The 23988-nt window shown below is 44.3% G+C and overlaps 1 protein-coding gene across 2 annotated transcripts in view; it reads right to left on the reverse strand.

Annotated features, from left to right (window-relative positions):
- Positions 1 to 22495, reverse strand: part of SLC24A3 (solute carrier family 24 member 3) — a 1392829-nt gene extending 1370334 nt beyond the window's left edge. Inside the window, exon 1 of one of the 2 annotated variants that reach the window (XM_069234727.1) lies at positions 21887 to 22495. In XM_069234727.1, coding sequence (XP_069090828.1) covers positions 21887 to 22109 — 223 coding nt within the window. In that variant the 5' untranslated portion in view covers positions 22110 to 22495. The remainder of the gene's footprint in view (positions 1 to 21886) is intronic. The other variant, XM_069234728.1, reaches the window with a different exon arrangement.
- Between the last annotated feature and the right edge of the window lie 1493 nt (positions 22496 to 23988).

Here is a 23988-nt window from a genome sequence, read left to right on the forward strand (position 1 = left end):
TATAGGCTTATCCTATCTTTTTAGGTGCAGAGACTCTGCAGTCGGGCAGAGAACTCTGCACATAAAAAGATAGGCCACATTCCTCACACCTTTCTCATTGAGGCGACCAAGATAGCTCACTTCTTTTATAGAATATTGCATTTTTGTAGGACAGACTTTGCGACCATAGCCAGGAAGATGGTTCAAGAGCACAAATGTATCCAACTTTCAGTCTTCTTTTGTTTTAGAGGCCATCTATATATAGTACCAGTTCTGAGTTACAGGATATCTGCAGATTTTCCAAATCTTTCTGATTGAAGATGGAGGGGCTTTCTTTCTACCGTTCTAGGATTTGACCCCCAAAAAATACTTTATTGAGGAATCTAAATGCAAAAACATATTGACTATCCTGATGGAACGGAATTTAATAGATTGCTTTGCACAAGTTGATGACTGTGTAGCATTTTGCATTTGCATGACTTTGAAAGTGAATCACAGCAGGATCAAGTACCAATGGATAACATGGCACTACAATTTTGTTTATCTTTCTAAGATATTGAACCACCCTCCATTTTCATCTCCTTTTTTTAATACCAAGCCCCAGAGAGCTGCAGGGACTATCAAGCACATCTCTCACAATTACCTACCCTATCATCTTCTCAGTGACAGCCTTCAATTCCTCTTCTTCTTCTTGTGAAAGCTTATATTGAAGAGTTTGAGGGTAATCAGCATGTAGATTTTCTGTAATCTTCATTGGCTCTGCACGTTTATTCAGTCCTATCTCTTTACCTGTAATATCCAATCTGTCTTCTTTCCCGGTGTGTCTTAAATCAACAGGCAGATCATCTTTTGTAAGAACTAGGAACAACTGAACACTTGACTCTTACAATCTTATTGTAAATTCTAAATTTTCATCTTGGGTTTGAATTGTGACACCATCTGTTATACAGTAAATCATGCAAGTCATCTTGATAACAAATCCCTGACTAGCAAATTAATAGGGCTTGAGTCACACAATATGAATTGGTGATCATTTTTTATCGAACCAATTTTCACAGGGATATTTGCTGAAACCTGAATTGTAATTTGTTTGTTGCTGATTACTACACCTGTGTCTTCTTTTCTTGTGAACAGAATTTGGAGCAGGTAGCACCAGTATCAATCAGGAATGATACAGGGTGGCCATTCACCTCACCATCAACTCAAGGGTCACTCTGGTCTAACTTTAGGACTGTACCAAGCATGTCATTTTCCTTCCCCTCAGATACCGTCATTGCAAATTAGTCACATTCGGTGTAAACTAAGAAGAGTTATTATTTATGATCAAAGGATGTTACTGAAAAATTGGCCACTGATAATTACACATTTAGGGACCGACGTACGATACGATTATGCGATCACAAAAGGCGAGTGTCGCCTTTTGCGACCACATAAAGTCCTTTCTGAATGTACCATCCCTATTTTGTGAGCTTGTATGCAAATACGGACTCGCAAAATAGGGAATGCGACTCGCAATTAGGAAGGGGCGTGCCAAGGGCGTCCCTCCCTAATGGTGAGTCACAGGGAGATGTATGATTGTTTTGTGACCTCAATTGTGGTCGCAAAACAATTGCAGTTACCACCAATTTTAAATTGGTGGTAACCCATTTGCAAACGGGAAGGGGTCCCCATAGGACCTCTTCCTCTTTATGAATGGATGCAAAAATATGTTTTCAGAGCCTGCTCTGAAAAAATGAAAAGAAAACTTTTCATTGTTTTGTTTGAAATGCAGCCCATTTTCCTTTCATGAAAATGGGCTGCATTTCAACAAAAAAGGTGCTTTGTTTAAAAAGCAGTAACAGAAATGGTGGTCTGCTGTCCCCAACAGGCCACCATTCCTGTGAGTGCAGCCATTCCCAATGGGGTCGAAAATTGTGACCTACCTCATGAATATTAATGAGGTAGGGCATTTGCAACCACATTGGTAATCGCAAACAGTGTGAGTTACACTGTTGTGCATTTGGTTCGCAAATTGCAAGTTGCAAAACTTGCGATTGTACATCTGGCTCTTAATTTCCCTTTTTTTCTGCAAACCTGGAGCTACAGGCATATTCATAAGGAACTGCCCATGATATTAAGAAATGTGTATGGGCATCTGTTGAGCTGAGGACGATATGGTACCATCCGATTAACAATCTTCTGCCTCTGAGGAACAAAAGCATTTTTAATTTGATTTGGATTCAGCCTCCATTGACACTGTCAGTGCACATTTTTTTCACTGCTATGCAAGCAGTCGGTTCTCTTCCTAAGCATGTTGATGTTCACATTCATTATCAAATTATTCACAAACACTTTTCCTCTGTCCTGCAGAACCACATTCCTAGCTTATGCTGTCCACATATTATTTCTGTGTACACCAACTCCTTGCATTTCAACATTTGCACCCTCCACAAAATCAGGATCAAAAACGGAATTTCCCCCTTGGTTTTTACCAATTTTCTGAAGCTGCTTCATCTGCCCAAAAATCAATTTCTCCTTATTCTTTCTCTGCTTTAGCATCGAAGAAGTTGCTGTAATACTTTGCATACTTGAATTTTTCATCAATACTCGTAGGCTGCCAGCACATCAAGCTCTGCTGAATATGAGAACTAAGTTTCAGGTGCAAACTCAAAAGAACAGTCACTACAAATCCAATAATGCCTTCTTTCACCGGATCTTCAGCCTCACTGTTCTTTCTATATATCTTCACAAGCCTTACATAATATACATGCACTGATTCTATTGGCACCTGTGTAGCCCTCATTATTTTTGTCAATTCACCCATTTCTCCGGCACCTTCTGCTTTAAATGCTCTATTATTGCCTTGTATTTTTCCATCACAACAGCAGCTGGGCCATTATTAGAAAGATCTCTTGGAGACTCCACTGTTGGCCAAACAAAGCCCATTTTGCATTCAGTGTACAAATATTTGGGAACAATAATCTCAAACAATTGTGTTTACATCCACCCAAAGCACCTTATGAAATAGTCTTCCATCTTTCATGTTTAGTGCACCACTTAGCTCCCTTCTCAGATTTGAAAAATTAGTTGTACATGTATAAAGATCAGACCTTTTCCAAAGGCATATGCTCCCAATATGGCTGCCGGCATCGTGCTTAATCGAAGTGAACAGACGTTTTTGGCTTTTCACAATGAGGTCGATATTGATCCCAGTTCTCAGGCATGGAGGTTGAAAATCGGGCCAGGTTAGGACCCCTTCTTCATATTTCTTTATATTTTTACTTATTACAAAGAAATGCTTTTTTCGATGTCAACATTTGAAGAGCTTTTCAAGATGGCCGCCACGCTCTGGTTATAAGCGTGGAACACGTGAGTAGCCGGTTGTTTCAGGCACTCAGATCCACGGGAGATCGTTTGTCACATATTTGAGTGTACTGTTTCTGAGGAAGAGGAGAATAGTTGGGACAAATACCTTTGGGATTAGTAAGTATAAGAAACTTGTTGAGATTAATGTTTGTATGGTTTTTGAGTATGGCTTGTTTCTTCTTAACTGAATTAGGACTTCATGAGTCTTTATTACTTCTAGTGCATTTGGTGATGTAAGAATCTAATGATACCAATCTACAAACAACCCTATGGGAGGGTACTTGGAGTAGGTAATTTAAATGGCCCTCTTTGTAGCCCTTAACATAGAGTTGGTTTAAGAACACATGTCACATAAGGGTGTCTCCTTATATATTTGGTGAGCACAGATACATATACAACAGTCACTGTATAAACAGCATGGTTCAGTACTAAAATAAGATTATGGGTAGTTCTGACTTTTTCATATAGTTTTTTAGTTGATTATTTTTAATAGATTGCACTTGTATATAAGATTTGTACACTTGATGGTGTTTTGGTGGCAGCAATGTATATTTTAGTGAGTTATAGGAATTAAACTCACATTTATGTTTATATTTTTTAGGTTTGGTTCTCTCCACTAGTCCTGAGGAGGCCCAGAACTATAGGGGCAGAAACGCGTTGACTGTATACTTTTTGAGAGGTTGCAACCAAACTTATATTTTGATTGGAAAGAAGTCTAAACCATAGGCCCTTCCATTTTTTCCCCTTGAAAAGAAGGATGTTGTAGGCCTAGGATTCATTTTGCAACCATCTCTCACATGTGGATCTTCATCTTAATTTGTATGGACACCACATAACTCCCTGAATTATGGAGAGGAATATTGGATGAATTAGTCTTGTTTCCTGTGTTTTGTTGTTTAGATTTTAGTGTTTGTTAGATGTGAGACATTGATTTGGAGGATTTGTAATGTTTGCTTTGGTTGAAGTATATATAGAAATTATTGCTATAATTTGAACTGTTGTTCTAGTCGGTGGGTGGGGCAAGATGCTTCGATTAAAAATAGCAATTTAATTGCATGCCCAATAATTGATTTATTGCATCATTGATGGAATTCAGGTGTATATTATTATTTTTTCCTACAATTTGACCACTTCTTTTCAAAACACTGTTCCAAGGCATATGCACATATGCTCCTCCAGGTACTTATCGCAAAGGGAATTCTGTCACAACCAATTCCATTTCTGTCTCACTTATGAACATTCTTATTTCTCTTTTGGTATCATTTTTTCATTTCTAGTACCACCTATTTTCCTTCAATTATCTCTGTATTTTCGCCCATTCCTCCAGTATTGTATGCAGTTAATTAAATATTTGATATATGCTTGCAGAGTCAGCAGATCCATGTACTTTACTTTGTTTTCACTCAAATCCATTCTAAGGTTTCTGAGCAAACTCCACTTTTTAGGATCGATTGCGCAAGCACTCCGGCCTGTTGTAAACTTTGTGAGCTTTTAACCAAACACACTACTGCTATTCATTCTTTGTTGTGCTTGTCTTAAATGCTTCATTTTTATTGGTGCATTTTGTGAAATATCCCTCCTTTGTGGGCTGTGCTCCCTCCTAGCCAATTTCACATTTTTGATGGCCACCACACTACATCATGCTTCCTCCTGTTACAGCATGTGATGACCCCTCCTCTGGTTTCGGTTTGCCTTTCATCCCAGCCACGATCCTTTCTAGACATTCATGCAGGGAGCCAATAACTCTTGCGCTCATGCTAATGGTGGCCATGTCTCTTTGAATTGACTTGCTTATGTTACCTGTTTTACTTTTCATTTTCAATTTATGTGTCAAGAAAAGTCCAGTTAGGAATTTACAATGCTAATAGCTCTAACTCGAGCAAACGCAAGACCCATTACATTGCAAATGCTTCTTGTATATAGTAATCTCATACACTTCTACTAGTTTCTTAAGCCTATTATATGTTACAAATACACACCCAGTTACCTTCATTATTAGGTATCTGAATTCATCTGCATTGTGCACAGTCACTCTCCCTACATCAGTCATACCCTGTAAAATTTCTCCAAACTCAATTTTCATATTTCCAATATTTATTTCTCTGCTTTCTAGTTCAGTGTACTGTGCTGTGTTAAAATTAGCCTCTATAACTGGGACATCTGAGTTAACAGTAGGTGTATATTTAATCCCACTAGGAACAGGTGAAGCAGGTCCTAGCGCACTCTCAGGCTGTTCACTGGGCACTGCTATTGGATACACATGCATGCTTGATTCTCCTACATCGATATCACATGCTGGCGGTCTCAGTGCTTGTGTATCATCAGTGTAATGAGGATGTCTTGAATCTAACAGATTATTAAGGAAATTATCCCCCTAATCAGAATAATTTCCTTTGCATCTTTCTTTTCTCATTTTTAAATTAATTCTCAATTTTCTTCTTGTCTGTCACAGTAATTATGGCAGGAAACACACCCACACTCACCATCATATCCTTTCTCCTTACATTTCTCTGCATGTCCCATTTCACCTCTAGAAATTGACTCACTGTATTTCTAGCATGGGTATTTGTTCTCTTTCATTCCTTTCCAAATTGCCACTCGATCCCAAGCTTCAAATTGTGTGGGTCTAGATTGCAGCTTTCTCTCATCTATCACATGTCTCAAATAATCAAGATGTCTGACATTATACACACCCCCTAAAGAACATTTCATGTTCTTGTCACCAAATGAGGTCTTATACCAATCTTTCAACCACATGCACACATGAAAATCCCCACCCGACATCATTCTAGTATGCAATAGAATGTTCTGGAGGAATCCTTTCACCTTCAATAATAGGAACCTTAGGGACTTTAGGCTTTTTCAATACAGCATCCATTTTCCAGATAAATCAAATGACAACCAGCCAATCTCATTGTGGTTATGGTGAAGGTCAACCAATCACAGATTGACCTACAACGTAACTGACCAATAGCAGCACAACTTGTGATGACATCTCACCAATCGTTTTGTGACACTCCAGTGACAATAAACCAATTGCAGCACAACTCCTTTGTGAAAGAAATTAACACAATACCTTCAGCTGCAATCACACCACACACACACACAACAAACTTACCATATGCATAACTTAAATAAAATAGGGAAAGAAAGAGTCAAAATCAATCTCACTAAATAAAGAAGAATAAGCAACTCCGCTGCAGTGTCAATCACACTACAGCAGATTCTCGACCAGTGGTAATCCACCTCTGATTAGTGTGTTCACTCTTGTGCAACAGAGAATATAAAAACATATATCTAACCGGTGTTAAGACTCATTCAACCAAAAGATTCTTGTTAATTCAGAAATCCCTATTATGGTGTGTGTGGTGCTTCACAACACACACAACCGCTCTACAGACAAGTTCAACACAATATACTGAAATCTTGGATTTTGACAAATCTGAATATCTTATCCAACAATCAACATAAAAATGTGATAATTCTCGTAATACAGGACATCCCTTTTAAACAAATACAATGATGAGCACTGACACTTTACCTCACAACTATGACTAAATCATCAACAGCTCAGTAATCAGCTATGGAGCAATGGAACACAACAAATATTCCAATTTGACCAGATAATGGAAATTGGGGAAAGCAGACAGATTACAGAATGGTGACATAATTACCACTAGATAGCATTATTATTTTATTAGTCTTCCCCGTACAGGTCACCAAAAACTGTTATCACTATCTCTCTCGGATAATCTGCATAACTGAGCAAAGTGCCGAGTGCAAGTGTCGGGACAGTGTTAGCCTCAAAAATTTATGAGATAATGTGTCCCTTAAGGCAAGATTTAAAACAGCATTTCAAATAACCGTCAATAAAGGAAATTGACTCAAAAATGACATTTGAGATCAGTAATTTAGGAAAACCATGAAGGTTTATTAAATATTAAAGTGCAACACAGAGGATAAAACATAATTATTTTCAATAAGTCAGTCATATGGTTCCAAGATCAATGGTCATGTATGCTCTTAGCATTTAAAATAGATGCAGCATGGGCAGAGTCTAAAAAAATAGACTAAATCCGAAGTGTGCAGCAAATCATTAGAGAATCAGGCACCACCCCCAGAGGATCCTGAAAAGTGTCACAGAGAGTTCCAACATGAGGGGTTTTATGATAATTTTTACAATGGAGAGGAATTGAAATCACACAGTTAGGATAGAGTGAGCAAAATGTATCAATACAACAGCAAATCAAAATACAACATTATTAAACGTTGCATAATACCACCATTCTGGCACTGACTTCTAAGTGAACATTAATAAGAACCCCTGATCTAATGTCATTGGAAGAATCAGAACACATTTGGTTACATAAACAACGAAGATCATAAAAAATGAATAGCATACAGTGAAGAGACAGGACAGGGCTTGAAAAGTAAGTAAGGGCTTCCTCCAGAGCTCTTTGAGAACAGCATGTCAACCAAACAATGGTGCACATTTTCTGCATCCTGTATCAATGATGAATAGAAACACGTGAACAATACTGTGAAGCAGCTATACTAATACAAAATGGAGTCACGGCCTGGTTGGCTTACGTCAGGAAAACACAGTTCCGCACATCACAGCAATATCATTCCAATTGCAATGTAGTTCATGGTAATAGGCACGTCAGAAGCTATATCCACATACTGTACCAGTCTGCACGAGAAGCACCCAATTGAGGATGTAACTGGCTCAGGCCTGGATATTGCAAAATCTGACATAATATGGCTCCTAATCTGTGAAGCTGTCTACGTGATGCAGACACACATATATTCACTGAACTGCATAGACAAGGATGAGAAAAAACACCATGCATTTTAAAATGTAGGCTGTGCTCTCTCCAGCCCATCCTGTTTGACCTTCTTCTCTCTTTCCCACATCCCATTCTCTTCTGTCCTTAACACATATTTGTCAAATGGCACCAAGTCTTTCCTCCAAATGAGTGGGCTTGCTCCATATACCACTTCATTTCTGTGGCTGAGCTAGCAGTAAGTAGTACACTCTCCCAACCCCCACTCTTCCCGGAGCTATGATAGTTATGAGAAGATACTATCTCCTTCTCTACACCATGTTTCCATTTCTAAGATTCCTTAAAATCAACAGTTGTAATCTGGGACTGCCATCCATTGATGTGAGGCAACACAACATCGTCAAGGATATGTTAGGATCAGGATTAGAAATAAAGGGGGCTAGTCATATGAAGTTACCAGGTAATGCATACAAGAACCATTCGTGAAAATGTAGCCTAAATTGCAAGTATACGAACAGGCTGGGATGAGCATCTCAGCATACTAATCCATTGACATGATGTATGTGTTATTACTTCTATTACTTTACCAAAGATTACCATCAGCAGAGCATGATAAACATTTGTTGCAGAAAAACACAGTACTTTTCATAATCAACTCAATCTCTTTGAAGAAGATCTAGGAGTTGGGACCCTATTTCGACAGCACACAAGGAGAATCCCACAACAGAATGGTTGAATAGTTGAGCCAATAAATGAGACATTATTTCCATGATCAACATGGAGGTGGTCCGGCTGACCATAGATCGGTGCTGATTTGTGGGAGCATAACTGAGCCTTTCCCCCACAGAAAGCAAATAGGTATTACCTTTGGGACCAAACAGCACAAGAAACCCTCTTCAGCTACCAGGGTACAGTGAGGTAAAGATAAGAAAGAATAAAAGCCTTCTGTGTGCCGGGTCTGCTGGTATTCTAGGCAAACATCCAGGCACATTATGGACAAACAAATAGGAATGATCAAAAAAGATGTGCAAGCTATTCAGAGGTGCGTATCAATTACCTGATCATCTGTATTGACAAACAGCATATGCTACCAGGCTAACAATTACCTTTGTACTGGATGTAGCACTAAAATAGCTACCTTGGCAGTCTCGAATTATAACCATACTATTTTGGATGACAGGAATTCATGCCTCTCATATTACTTGATTTCTCAGCAGCCTTCAACATAGCGGACCATTAAGGACTAATCCAGACCCAGCAAAACACAACATGGACTTCAGTGGACAAGTTTTGAACTGAGTGTCCTCTCATCTCACCAATTGCTAACAGTTGGTGAATCTTGTAAAACACATCCCTAGAAAGGCTATTAAGTTGTTTGGCATTCTTTGAGTCTTTTATTAGCACCCACATTGTTCAACTTGTACCTTGCGAAGCTTCATTCATTCGTAGTTAAAAGGTGTGGGAGTTCCCATCTACCAATATGTGGATGACATTTATTTCTGCATAAACACATTACCTCTCTAACAATATTGTCACCACTGGCGTCTTCCTTACAACTAATCCAACCATGGATGTCTAACATTTACCATACACCCAACCCGCAGAAAATAGTGTTCCTCATTTTTTCCTGAAAACAGACACAGTTGACCCATTGCATACAAATGAACTTAAAGAAGAAATCCATTGATAAATTGATAGAATTCTCGATTCAGACGGCCACAGGGTTTACAGACAAATCGAAAATTACAAGAGGTGTTAAAATAATGCACTCTGTATTCCCCAGGACATTTCAAATGATAAAATTGGAGAAATATCTGAATGGGTGAGTTAAAAAATGGGCAATAACTCTTGGAATCAAGTGCAGTAATGCTTCCATTTTCTTACGATAATGGCATTACTCCTAGTCCTACTCCCTCGCCTTCCTTTTAACCAATGAGGCCTCCCGCCTCCCCTCTAGACCCTCCCTTCCCCTTTCAAAAACCCCCCCCACCCTTATCCCCTCCTGTACAAAAACCAAGCCCAAGCTGCAACTCGGACAGTCCGTACCGGGAGGGTGGGAGGGAACGGAAAAGGAAGGCGAGGGAGTAGGACTAGGAGTAATGCCATTATCGTAAGAAAATGGAAGCATTACCTCCCGTCCCTCCCTCGCCTTCCTTTTAACCAATGAGACATAGCAAGAAAACACACAGGAGACGGACATCGAGTTGCAAGACCTTTATTTAATATCCTGCACCAAGAACATCCCAAACATTATCTCATAGAGGATAAGACCCGGTGACCTAACACCGACTCCAAACTACCCAAGTCCGACAGCCTATAATGACGCACAAACATCGAAGGAGAAGCCCAAGTGGCGGCCCTGCAAATTTCCACCACGGAAGTCCCCTGAAGCTCCGCCACCGTAGCCGCCATGCCTCTGGTAGATCTCCCCTGAATCCCTTGAGGAGGAACCACCTCTTTCAAGGAATAGGCCAACAGAATTAAAGATCGAACCCACCGACTCAAGGAAGCCGTGGAAGGTTTCTCACCTTTGCGAGCCGGACCAAAATTAACAAACAGTGAATCCCCTTTACGAAAAGGAGCCACCACCCGCAGATACTCCAACAAAACCCTGCGCACATCCAACGAATGCAAACGGACCTCCTCCCTTGAGGAGGGATTCGGACAAAATGAAGGAAGGATGACCTCCTGCCGGGAATGGAACGAAGAATTGACTTTAGGAATAAAGGAAGGTACCGGAACCAGAACCACCCGATCGTGAAAAATCTTACAAAAAGGAAAGGAACAAGCCAATGCCCCCAATTCCCCCAACCGACGAGCCGAAGTAATGGCTACCAAAAAGAATGTCTTCAAAGATAGATGGCGCAAATCACAGTCCCCCAAAGGTTCAAAAGGGGGCTCCGTCAACACATCCAAAACCAAGGACAGATCCCATGAAGGAAAAGAACGTACCGGGCGAGGAAATAAATTAACAAGCCCTTGAAAAAATCTCGGCATCAAGCGCCCTTCATCCTGAAGATTACGCCATGGTCCTCTGAATGCCTGAATAGCCGCCCACTGCACCCGAAGAGATGCCACTGACAACCCTAAATGAGCACCGTCCTGCAGGAACTGCATCACCTCAAAAATAGAAGCGCAGGTAGGATCTAACTCACGACTTAAGCACCATGACGAAAACACCTTCCACTGTCTACCATAAGAAAGCAAAGTGGAACGTCTCCTCGAAGCCAGCAATGTAGAACTCAAAGCTACCGGCACCCCCAGACCTGTCAATCCCCGTCGTTCAACTTCCAGGCCGTCAAGTGTAACCTTCTCAATGACCCCAATGGGAGGCAGGGAAACTCCAGGGGAGACGGACAAAGAGGCAGAGGCCACATCCTCCCGTCCGCCATCATCCTCAACAAGGGGAACCAATTCGCCCTCGGCCAAAGTGGCGCAATTAGGACAACCCTGGACCCCAGATCCCTCACACGTAACAGAAACGCCCTGAGTAGTTGAAAAGGAGGGAACGCATACAAAAGGCCCTGCGGCCAAGGACATGACATCCCGTCCACCTCCCATGCTTGGGGACATCGAAACCGGGAGCAGAAGCGATCCACTTTCGCATTCCCTACTGACGCAAACACATCCAGCACTGGAAGACCCCAAAGCCGAACCAGATGCTGAAACAGAGACTTCCGGAGAGAGAAAAGTTGAGAGGAAGGAATCACTCTGCTCAGCCGATCCGCCCGAACATTCACCACCCCCCGAATGTACGTAGCCCTGAGAGAAGGAACCCACTCCTGAGCCCACACAAAAATCTCCCTGACTAGATTGAACAGAGCCCTTGACCTGGTCCCTCCTTGCCGATTGACATAAGCCTTGGCCACTAAGTTGTCTGTGCGAACCAGAACCGCCGAACCCCTCAGGGAATCCTGAAAATGGACCAGAGCCAGGAATACTGCCCGCAATTCGCGCCAATTCGACGACCGACTCGCCTCCCGAGGGGACCAAAACCCCTGAATCTGAGCCGACCCCATCCATGCCCCCCAACCGGAGAGGCTGGCATCCGTCGTCACCACCACGGGTCTCAGAGGCGATAAAGAAACCCCTATCCTCAGGTGGTCTGCATCCAACCACCATTGCAACTCTCTGTGAATCAATCCGGACCCTGGAACCCTGTCCTTCAGAGAACCGGACCCTGGTGTCCACCTTCTCAAGAACCATGTCATCAAGCACAGGAGATGGAAACGTGCCCAAGGAACCAGAAATATCACCGATGCCAAATGACCCTGCAGACGCAACCATAGAAGAGCTCGGGGAGCAGACCGCAACAATACCTTCTTTACCAAAGCCTGTAGGACACCCAACCGTTTTTCTGACACAGTCACCAACCCAAGAAGAGTCTGAAACCGAGCTCCCAGAAAAACCAGATCCTGGGACGGCACTAAGTCTGACTTCTCCCAATTGATTAAAAACCCGTGGTTTTGCAGGACCCCCAGAACATGGACCACCTGCTTCTGCAAAAGGTCTCGTGATTGGGCATGAATCAAAATGTCGTCTAGATAAGGATGCAGAAATACCCCTTCTGAATGAAGCAAAGCCACTAGAGGAGCCAGCACCTTTGTGAAAATTCGAGGAGAAGATTTTAGACCGAAAGGCAGAACGCAAAACTGATAATGGTCCTGACCCACAGCAAACCTCAGGAACTTTTGAGAGGATCTTGCCACCGGTACGTGTAGGTAAGCATCCTGCAGATCCAGTGACACCAGAAAGTCCCCGTGTCTGACAAATGGAAAAATAGTCTGAATGGACAGCATGCGGAAATGCACTGTCCTGATCCAGGTATTCACCTCCTTTAGATTGAGCACCGGCCGAAATCCCCCTGAAACTTTCTGCACAAGAAACAAGACCGAATAAGTGCCCTGACCCCGCTCGTCTAGCGGAACGTGGGAAATGGCCCCCTTGACCAGTAAGTCCCGCACTCCGTCCAATAATGCTCTTCTCCGTGACCCCTCTGAAGGCAGAGGTGTGGGACGTACCCCTGAATCTGGAGGAACCACCACAAAATCTATGACATAACCATTGGCCACAATGTCTAGTACCCAATGATCGTTTACACTGTCCTTCCAAGCCGAAAGAAAGTGACTCAGTCTTCCCCCAACCGGCCCTCTGCCAGGCCCACAGTGATTGTCAGGACCCCTTCTTGAAACCACCCCGGGTCGCAGGAGCAGACTTCTTAGGTGAAAAACGCGGCTGAAAACGCCGTTTCCTAAATGAAAAGGATTTAGCATCCCTAGTAGGAGAAGATCTGGAATGTTTCTTCCACCCTTTACTCGAAGAAGAACCCCCTTTATAAGGTAAGGCATGCTTCTGTTCCTTAAAAGCCTTGGAAAGCATGGATGGCAATTGTTCTCCAAACAAGGTACGACCTTCAAACGGCAGTCTCAACAAGGCCGCCTTTTCCCCCGGATCAGCCTTCCAGGAACGCAACCAGAGGGACCTACGAGCCCCAATCAAAGACCCAGATGCCAGAGCCGAAGTACGGACCACATCCGAAGACACATCAGCCAACAATCTGGCCTGCTGCTCCATACCAGCCAGGAGCTCCGAACATTCTGCCCCTTCCTGTACAGCCACCGCCAGTTTATCAAAGTCTTGAACCAATGACTGTGACGCATAAGCAGAATAAATCCCAGCCCTCAGCGCCAGATTTTCCGCAGCAAAAGCCCTCTTAAGACCCGAATCCACTTTACGGTCAGTGGCATCCGTAGGCACACAATCCTCCGGATTGACTGCCGTTTTGCCAATCAGAGTAGCCAAAATAGAGTCCAGGCGTACTGAAGGAGGCAAAACCTCCTCACCCTCAAGTAAGTAAAGTTTCTGAAGGAATCGTGGAACCTGAGCCTTATCCACATCCTTCCACTCACGAAACACCATATCCCTCACAGGTCCCTGAAAAGGCATGGCAAACTTTGAAGGTGTCTTATATTGAGGAAATAAATGAGAATCCGAGTCTGCAGGTTGAAACACTGGGAAACCCAAATTGTCCCGAACATGTGCCATCACTTCCCACATATCTACTCTGGAAACATATTTCCCCCCAGATGACGTCGATGGGGCCTCATCCTCACTCTCCGATGAGGATTTCCTAGTTGCTACCGATGAATGCTCACATTTAGACTGACCAGTCCTGGCCACGCCTGCTTGTAGTGCCCTGGTCACCGCCACCTCAATCATATCCTGAACCTCCTCTCTGGACATGAGGGGAGTACCCCTGCCAGGTACCTGTGAGTTCTCCGGAGTAGTAATGCTAGCCTCACCCCCCTCCTCCTCCGAGGAAGAAGAGACAATCCTATGTCTCTTTTCTGAAACTTTAGGCATGGTAAACAAATAATCACTGACTTGAACCCCAAAAAACTACCCTCTATATAGGCACCTGGTCCGCCCCCCAATCAGGGCTCCACCAATCCCTAAAGAGGTCACCTATTTCATCAAAATACATAAAAACCACGGGCCGAACGCCCGTCCTACCTGAGAGCATCTCAGAGTTGAAGTCCCTCGGTTCCCTGCGGCTCCGCGGCGCTGAAACACGGAAATCAACATCCCAGCCACAGAGGGCCGGCTGACCCCGTCAGCCGGCCTCCAGGACACGCCTCTCGAGCAACCATGCTGCTCGTTCAAGACGCGACCCAGCCGTAGCACTCCTCGCGGAGCTCCGCGTCCCGAGGAGTGCCTCCATCGACGACCTCCAGGCCCCGCCGTGCAGGTAAAAAAGGGAAAGAAAACCGTCTAGCATGGGCTAGACAAAAGAACAGGAGGGGATAAGGGTGGGGGGGGGTTTTGAAAGGGGAAGGGAGGGTCTAGAGGGGAGGCGGGAGGCCTCATTGGTTAAAAGGAAGGCGAGGGAGGTAATGTTTCTTCCCACCATAATTGCCTGTTTCTATGGGCACTTTCAGGATCCAGTTCAAGGTACTATGATAGAAATTACAGATACCTATTGCTAATCCCAGATGCTAGAATAAAGTGTTATTCCTAACCCACTTGGACTGAGTGCAAAATTGAAAGATGTTTGCTGTTGCATTTAATAGAGAAATATCCGTGCTCCACTTTAGACTCAAATCTCTCTCGTCCTTCACTTAAGAATATTAAATCAGTAAACTTTCACTTTAACTCGCTCCAAAAAAGAAAACAGTAGGGCCCTAAGTACAAGTAGCCTGGTGTTTGTCCTGATATTTATCACACCCAATAAAATCCGACTCTGCCGGGTCAATCTTTATCGGGTCATATACATATATCCCATTTTCGAGTTTGACTGTCATAATGGGGTCAGGACATGCTGGTTTTGAGGGTTAAGGCAACAAGATCAGCATGTCCTGATACTTATTCATGTTTATCTTGATAGCTATTTGCAGAGTTAATCTGGCAAAAATGTATCAGGAGAAAACTGTGGGAGGGCAGTGTGGACGACAAAATTGCTATTTGAAAATTGAGATGTGTCCGGTCACAAGAATTTCCTGCACCTATTTCATAGATAGACCCTTTATCCGTGGAACTGAAATGTCGAATCAATCTCTTGACTTGCAGGGAAAAAATGAAAACTAATATTTTCAACACCTTGTAAAATAAGCATAGGTTTTTTGAAGAAGAGCTATCACACCTTTTTGTAACCATTATATTTCATAGTTGCTTCTAGTTTAATTACTTTATGCTTATATGTGTTTGTTTGTTTCCTACAAAGCGCTTAATGCCCCAGAAGGCAGGAGTGATATATTTCATACTGTACATTAATAGTAAAGGCAAAAATACGGACAGAAATTAATGACATCTGAGGGAAGCTAACATCCTGTCAATTGAATTGCTGCATGTTTCTTTTCTATTGGTGTTTTTGGAGTTCGACATATTTTAACTACTCATAAATATTTAATCATTGTCATTTATTTGGATTGCTTTTACTTTAAGCACTCTGGGCCTCATTTACGAGGCCCTAGAGGCACCCGGCGCCACACCAGACCATATGTACAAGGCCACGCAAAGCCACTTTGTGTGGCTTTTCATGGCGTTGTAAATATGGACCCCTTTTATGCATAACACTGCATGAAAGGGGTATTACCTGGGTGTTGTTTGGGTTAGCCCACGCAACACCTGTGGAACACAAGGAATCTGGCATTTTCCCAGATTTACAAATCTGGGAATGTGTCAGATCCTTACGCCACCTCAGGGGTGGCATAAGAATGACGCAACAGGGAAAAATATCTTTATTTCTCCTGTTTTTTTCCTCTTTCTGTGAGTGCTGAATTCTGCAACACACATAAAACGAAGAAAACACCTTGTGATCGTTTTTGTGCAGGAAGGTATCCCTTACTGCACAAAAGCAATCATCCCCGCAAAACAGGCATCATTGCACCATGGTACAAAGTTGTCTGCTTTAGCGCTAGGCAGCAATTTGTGCACCAGCGCAGGGGGAGAGGACAGAAATGCGCCATATCTTGTCCATATGGTGCATTTCGGCTCTTTTCCGGTGGTGCAGGGAGGTGTAGCAAGGCACTTGCTGTGCCGCCCTGTGCCACTGGCCTTGTAAATATAGCTCTCAATGTTCACAAACTTGGAGCCACATGGTTTAGTACTAGTTTTAAATTAAGTTTGGCCTGTGACTGCAATAAGCATGCTGGGTTGGAGCAGTACCTACTCCCAAAATATAGCACTCATTCAGCGTTTAAGTCAGATGGAAAAGGAGGGTATTACAAAAGAGGTGTGGCCTAAAAGGCAGATCTAACAAATCTCCATCTGAGATGTGGCCTGGGTAACTAAGTGTGTCACCTAATAAACGTGAAATCGAAATCTTTGTTTGCAAAATTGATAAATCAATTCTCATTAGGCAAAGAAAAAACGAAATCAGTAAGCATCAAGCTATTTAACAGTTTATTTAGTGCCATTTCCATGGGCTGTAAGTAATAAATCACTTGACTGTGTAAATTAAAAAATAAGAAAAGGTGCCTTGACTGCCTGCCGTTGTTACTTTTGGAGAGTCAAGTGTGCAAAGGGAATATCTTGGTTACTCAATTGGAATGAAAAATGTTCGCTGTCACTGGGTCACCAATGGTATACACAGAATCCACTGTCTTGTTTTGGCCTTGAGTCACCGAGGGGACTCTAGTGATGTGCTGCAGCTCCAGAATGTGACAGGCAGGCAGGTACAATTTCTTCAGCTGGTGAGGACTAAAATAGAAGGTTCCACAGGGCCCTGATTAATTAGACCATGGAAGCCATTGGCCCACATACAGCAATGACTCCAACTCCATTTGCGTTAGCTGGGGGACTCTGAGGGTACACTTTGTCCGCCTCAGTACTATTGTAGGCATTTAATGCAGGGAAGCGGTGTGGTTTTTGGTTGAATGAAGGAGACCAAAGTGCTCACCTGTCAAGCAACATGTTCCTGCCTGACACAATGTGTTAACCTTGCCAAGCGGACAACTCCCATAAGCATCCACCTTCTTTTTGCTAATTCTCTACTTTAAAAGATTGGGGTGCTGAGAACCAACCAATCCCTGCTGTCCGTGAACGTAAAAGTGTAAGACCACCCTACTGTCAGTTTCAGTATATGCTGGAATAATTGGCCTTGTTGTGGTTTACGTTAGCACATGACATTGTGAACACCTTTATTTCACATGTAATATCATTCGATTGTATTTCATTGGAATTTATATAGCTTTTCCATACCCCTCGCTCTGCCTAAAGTGCTTAAATGTAAGTACTGGTATGAGGCCAGGCTCTATAAAATGGCATACCCTCTCAAAGTGCTACTTAGGTTTGTCATAAAAACATGTTAGCAAATGTTCGTGTAATTAACTTTGGAAGATAAAAAATGAATTAAATTCTGTATGCCGGTCGCATAACAACGCCAGCTGCAGTTCCAGTTCTTTCAAATACATTAAAAAAAACGTAAAAGCAATGGAATTGTGTATGTATTTGTCAGTATTATGTAGATTATCCCCGGCGTACACGGTTACAAAGCTCCGCTCACAAACCCTTCTGCCTTGTTGACCTTGAAACAAACCCTTCAGATGGAAACATTGTCGCGCACACACATTTCACTCTCTATCTGCGAGGAGACTATTTTTATTTTCGCTCGTTTTCTCTTTTTCCAGTGCGACTGCCCGCTCTCACAATGGGCCTACAACTCCCGTTATGCAAAAAGATGTATACAATTGGAAATGGATGCGGGTATATTGAACGAAATGAAATCACTTGGTAGAGTGCGTTTGCCATTTCGTCGAATCAAGAAACAAGGTGCTCTTGGCTCGAGGTCTCTGATGATGCCTAGAATCCCCTCGTGCCTAGAAGGACCGCACGTGCCATCTGTGGGTCGTTATCTGGGAAGCAGTCCCTCGGTCTCTCTTTCTCTCGCTCTATCTGTCCCCCACCTACCGTCTTTCTCACTCCCTCTGTTACTCTCCACTCTTTCCCACTCTACGGCTATTTCCACATTTTCTCTCTATCCTTGGCCTGCTTTTTCTCTGACTTCCTCACTTTCGATCACACTCCACTCTCTGTGGCTGTCTCTCGCTCTCTCTCCTTTCCCGCATCTGACTGTGTATCCTTTTTCTCCCTCCCTCTGCATCTTTCTCTCTATGCTTTTCTCTTTTTTCTGTCCTGAATCTCTTCCGTTTGGTGTCTCGCAGTTTCACTCTCTCTACTTCTTTATATCTCTCTTTCTACTCTCACTGCGGCTGTCTCTCTGGATCGTACTCCTTCCCTTCTCGCTGTGTGTCTTTCTCTGCTTCTCTCTCTTTATTCTGCCGTTGTTTTACTCTCCCTCTCTCTACCTTTAGCTCATATTCTCTTCCTAGCTCTTTCTCCCTCTCCCTCTCTCTCTACCTCTTTATCACTCCTTCTGTTTCTCTGTCTTGCTCTCTCTCTATATTTTTCCTCACCCTTTTCCTCTTGTTTACGCTATTTCTCTTGGCATCAATACATACCTCTTTGGAACCATGTTCCCTTCTCTGACTTTCACTGTTTTTCCTCTGGACAGCTATGATGGACAGCTTGTGTGTGCGTAATATAATTTCAAAAGTGTGTTTTAAAAAAGCCCCAAATGACTTCTCTTCGAACCTGACACCCCTATTTTTCTCCGGACACTGTCAAGTTCATAGAAGAGCACAAAGGCGTTTTGGCTTCAGTTGCGCTATATTCGCGCGCTCATTCGCACACAAATACTATTTGTACGTCCATAGTATATAACCCTGGCAAACGTATCGTGTCGTCTCCTGCTAAGTCCACGCGGAAATCATAAGCAGGAATTCCGCTCCGCGCCGTGTTTCGAATGCAGAGTCGTAACACATGCCCCTGCAGCCCGTGAGGTGTAGAGGGCCGCAAACCCTTGAGGAGGTCTCAGCCTTTTAGAGGACCCCGGACACCACAAGGTCAATGTGTGATATGGGAGACTCAGCACACATCAGGGGAGCACATCATTTTGCGTTACTCCAATGCATGTGCACAGTACACACGCTCGTGTGAAATACTTGGCAGAGCTCACAGCCACGTGACAGGACAGCAGCTTTGGCAAGTTCGGCTCTCATCTGGGCAGCCATGGAACAGAAACACGCTGCAGGGCAGGACAGCGTAACATGCACTCCGAGTGAGCACAAGTGGAAATTCACACAGCCCTTCGCTCTGGCACGGGGGCTGGAATGCACTGAGTGTGCATTTGTGCATGAATGACTGGTAGACAGCCTTTGTAAAGCACTCACCACCCCACCAGGTATCTGGACGTGGCCGTAAAACAGCCTAACCAACAGTCTAGCCGTTAAAGTTTGTTTGGAGATTGATAAAGACATGGGGAGCCACATATCCAAAGACATGTCCATTCACACCTAGATTCACACACGTTAACACACAGACGGACTCACAAACACAGACTTCCACAGTAGTAGAAATATACACAAGCAAGTTACAGAGAAACCCCTTCCCCATCCTCTTTAAACACAAGTTCATACCAACGCACAGAAACGTACACGTAGTGACGCCTTTAGGCACACCCAGATGTATCCTCGCAGACCCATTGTCACGCAGATTGCAAAAGCACGCCACTTAACCCTAGACACATGGCACAAGTGCGGGTGTCAAAGACAAACTGAAGTGATCGGTAGGCGAAAGATGGCACTGCGGTGTCACTGCAACGGCTGCAGTCAGTGACGTTGCAAGGGCTCACTGGGCCCTGCTGCAAGCGAGGACATTCTGCTACCTCTTCCCTGACTGTAGAGTAAAAAAAAACGATTATCTGCATGTATGGGACCCCTCGCGCCCATGTGCCACTGCACCTTCCGCACTACGCCAGTCCATGCCGGATGTCGCGTATGTTTTCGTAGATTACGCTGAGGTAACCCACTTCACTCACAAAGGCAGCTGTACTCATATGTGCCGCAAGCGGGGTTCTAGAAAAACGAAACAAGGGCAAGTGGAGGTAAAGTATGAACAACGTACTCCCACGATCAGCAGGAAGCACTATCTGGGGTAAGGCCAGTCGAGCATCCCTTTCTCGTATGTCCATATGTTTTACTCGGCTTCATTTTCCTCGACAGCGGCGGTCTGTCAGAGGAGGGTGACTGTGCTCGGAAAAGTTGCCTCGTCATGTTCTTTGAGAATGAACAGCACTGCTGAGCCCCTGGCGATGTTTACTGGTACGTTCCCTTTTTCCTAGCGCCGTGTTTTGGGCTGTGTGTGTGGAGATGAATCCGCGCCTCATGCATTGAAGCACTATCATGAGGTCCGCAGAGGCGCTGGAACCGTGACATTCCCAGCAAAATCTGGCAGCTTTATTTTACGGAGCATATTTAAATCCAGGCTAATGGAGTGGAATAAAAAATTAGCCCTGGCAAAATTGTTCCTTGTAGCCCATTAATGTCGAAAATCGGCAATAGAATAGGCCTTGACACTGGGACACGGTTTGTTCATAAAAACGAATACTGATCTGAAAACACTACCCTATCCTTCAGCCACCATATGGAGTGGCAAAAGGGGCAGCCCGCCGCTATAAACTCTACATGGGACTATGCACCGACTCCTGGGGTGATCACTCCCCCCACCGAGACTCTCTTCTAGGTCCCATGCAGCTCTACCTGCGCATCCTCCAGCGGAGATGTCCCTTCCTATTACAGAACACGAGGATTGTCATAACATGTTTATTGTGTCCCAGGGGCCGCACTTCGAGGAATCCATTGAACTTTCCGCTTCTACGGCTGCATCGTGTCGTGAGCCCTCCCTCCCCTCCCAGCCAAGTGTTTGCCCTTTGGGGCACATCGCTGCTATTAGCTCACACGTTTCGCCGAAAGTCTCTCCAGCCCCCGCCCCACCCTTGCCAACATTTGCGCAGCGTAAAGTCAGCAGAAATGTGTTAAATGCATTTCCAAAAGAAAGAGCGAGCTGTTCAGGTAGGATGGGGACAACTCTGGGACCTGTGCTGACAGTTCCGCTCCCAGCAGCTTGTGGCCACCTCTACGGTACTCTGAAATAGGTGCAAGCACAAACTAACTACACGCTTTCCGGGAGGCTAATTTACACCAGCAAAATGTCCTTTTCACTTCAGAGGGGTCTGTTGGTCGGGCCAAGGCACTGTGTAAAAGCATTAGTAGTAAGTAGAGATAGTTGTGATAGTGGTGAGTGGCGTGTGTGTGTGGTGGGGCGGATGGTGAAGAATCTGACGTGCAGGGAGAGAGGTGCAATATGAGATCGTGCCCATGGAGGGTCAGCATGGACAGCTATTGCAGGCAAACACCGGATCTCACAACCAAACTCACCCGATTCCCCTGCCCAGTGGGAGACGGAGGAGGCGAGCAGCAGGAGGCATCCCATCAGGCAGATCTGCCCCAGTAGCACCTCTTTCCTTTTCCGTCTACTCTTGGTCCTTTCCTGCTTCATCAGCACCAGCATCCCCGCGTGGGCACAGGACGGCCGCCCGCACTCACCGCCCTGGCCTGCAGGCGGCATGCTCCCCTGTTCCAGCACCGCGCACTGATCCATGGCCGGCGAGCGTACTCCGGGCGCTGCTGCAGGAGAAGCGGAAGCGAAAGGACCCCCCTGGACCAAGGAGGAATGAGTAAAGCGAGCGGCTGGAGAGTGCGCCGGGTCACAGCCTCGCCGGTGGGTCTGCTTCGCGCCTTCCCCGGCTCCCTCTTCCACCCCGTGCCGCTGAGGTCCCTAATTCGTACAGGCTGCGGCCAGGCAGATCACAGCGCAGAGGTCACGGTTCTTCCGGCCGAGAGCTGCAGCAGCTTGTGCCATTGATGGACTCCTGGACACTGGCAGCGGCAGCCCTCGGTGCTCTGTGGTGCTCGGGGCCGCTGGTCTTGCAGCAGACACCGAGCACGGGATTAATCCACAGTGCAGCTGTCTGATCAAAGAGCCACAGAGAGGGAAACACAGGGAGAGAGAGAGCGCGAGAGAGAAAGAGGAGGCGGAGGGAGAGAGGGGGAGGCATGCACACTGCACGCTGAAGACAAACCAAACAGAGAGACAGAGGCAGGTTACAGGCCAGCCCAAACTTTCCGATCACTAACACATCTCCGAGTCCACACGCCGCCCATTCAACATATCCAAGCATGCCCTCCTTCCTGTGGTGCTGCTGAGACAACAGTATTTCATTCAAAGAAAGCACTCAGTGTTTTATATTCTGACTGATACCGTTGCTATTACGCAAGTAGCCTGAAACATGTTTTTAAGCACTAATACGTTTCCATGATTATTCTTTCGTGTAGCGCCTTACCCGGGTAAATTTCAAGTTTTCACGCCGTTGTCCGTCTGTTGCCTTCTCGGAGAGGATTTGCCCAATCCATGTAATCTAAAGTTATAAAAAACAAAACCCATATAAGACGGGTGTAGCAATTTTTGCTACACATTCTTTAGAGAAGTATTCACAAAGCTGCTGGCGGTATTCATGTGGAACCTGTGTAGGTAGGTGTGACACGAGGATACATAATAAACGCAAGTTACATTCAAATTGCACAACCGACACGTAAAGCAAAGGATAACTAGAAAAACTGGGCGTCCACATCTCAGGCCTGGGTGACGAAAAGCACATTGTGCATTCTCCTAGGCAGTTGTGAAAGACAGGCCTGATCATATTAAAGAAAAGGGAGGTTAGTATTATGAAGTCTCTTTTCTTGCCTGCATATTTACATACCGCTTAAACACAACTACATGACCCACAATCCTGTTCACCAGACAGGAAATAAAAGCATAAGAAAAATGCACAACACGCTATAAATAGGGCTGTCCCAAGAGAATCTTCCACTTTTCTTGACGCCCTCCAAAAAAGTTGTCTCACAGTCCATGAGTAAACCTAAACAATAAACAAGCATTTGCAAAGTAATGGGTCTTGCGTTTGCTCGAGTTAGAGCTATTAGCGTTGTAAATTCCTAACAGGACATTTCTTGCAACATAAATTGGAACAAAAAGTAGAATTGTTGACATAAGTGAGCCGATTCAAAGTGCCATGAGCATGAGCGCGAAGGAGAGACACAAAAGAAAAAAGAAATTTGCTCCCAGTCAAACATATTGGCAATTGTGCAATTATACATGTAATAGGGGCAGTCTGTAAAGCGGTAACAAAACCACCTCAAAGAGGGAGAAATGTAAAGCATTTACCAAAGATAATAGAGGATTTTTGAAAGGCAAGCCCACAAATGAGTGAAAGTGATGGGCATGTGGTGGGCGTGGTTAAAGGACCACAATACTTACAACAGGTCAAAGTGCTTGCACGCTCGACCTAAAAATAGCAATACAAGTCCTAACAGCAACTACATAAGCTCCTCTTGTGTCTTTCTTTTTTCCATATAGCTTTCCATCTTTTTTTCCCTTGGCTCGAGCATGTCCTCCCTGAAGAAATTTCCTTTCTTCAGTT

This window comes from Pleurodeles waltl, chromosome 5 (genome assembly GCF_031143425.1).
Source record: "Pleurodeles waltl isolate 20211129_DDA chromosome 5, aPleWal1.hap1.20221129, whole genome shotgun sequence".
Lineage (NCBI taxonomy): Eukaryota > Metazoa > Chordata > Amphibia > Caudata > Salamandridae > Pleurodeles > Pleurodeles waltl.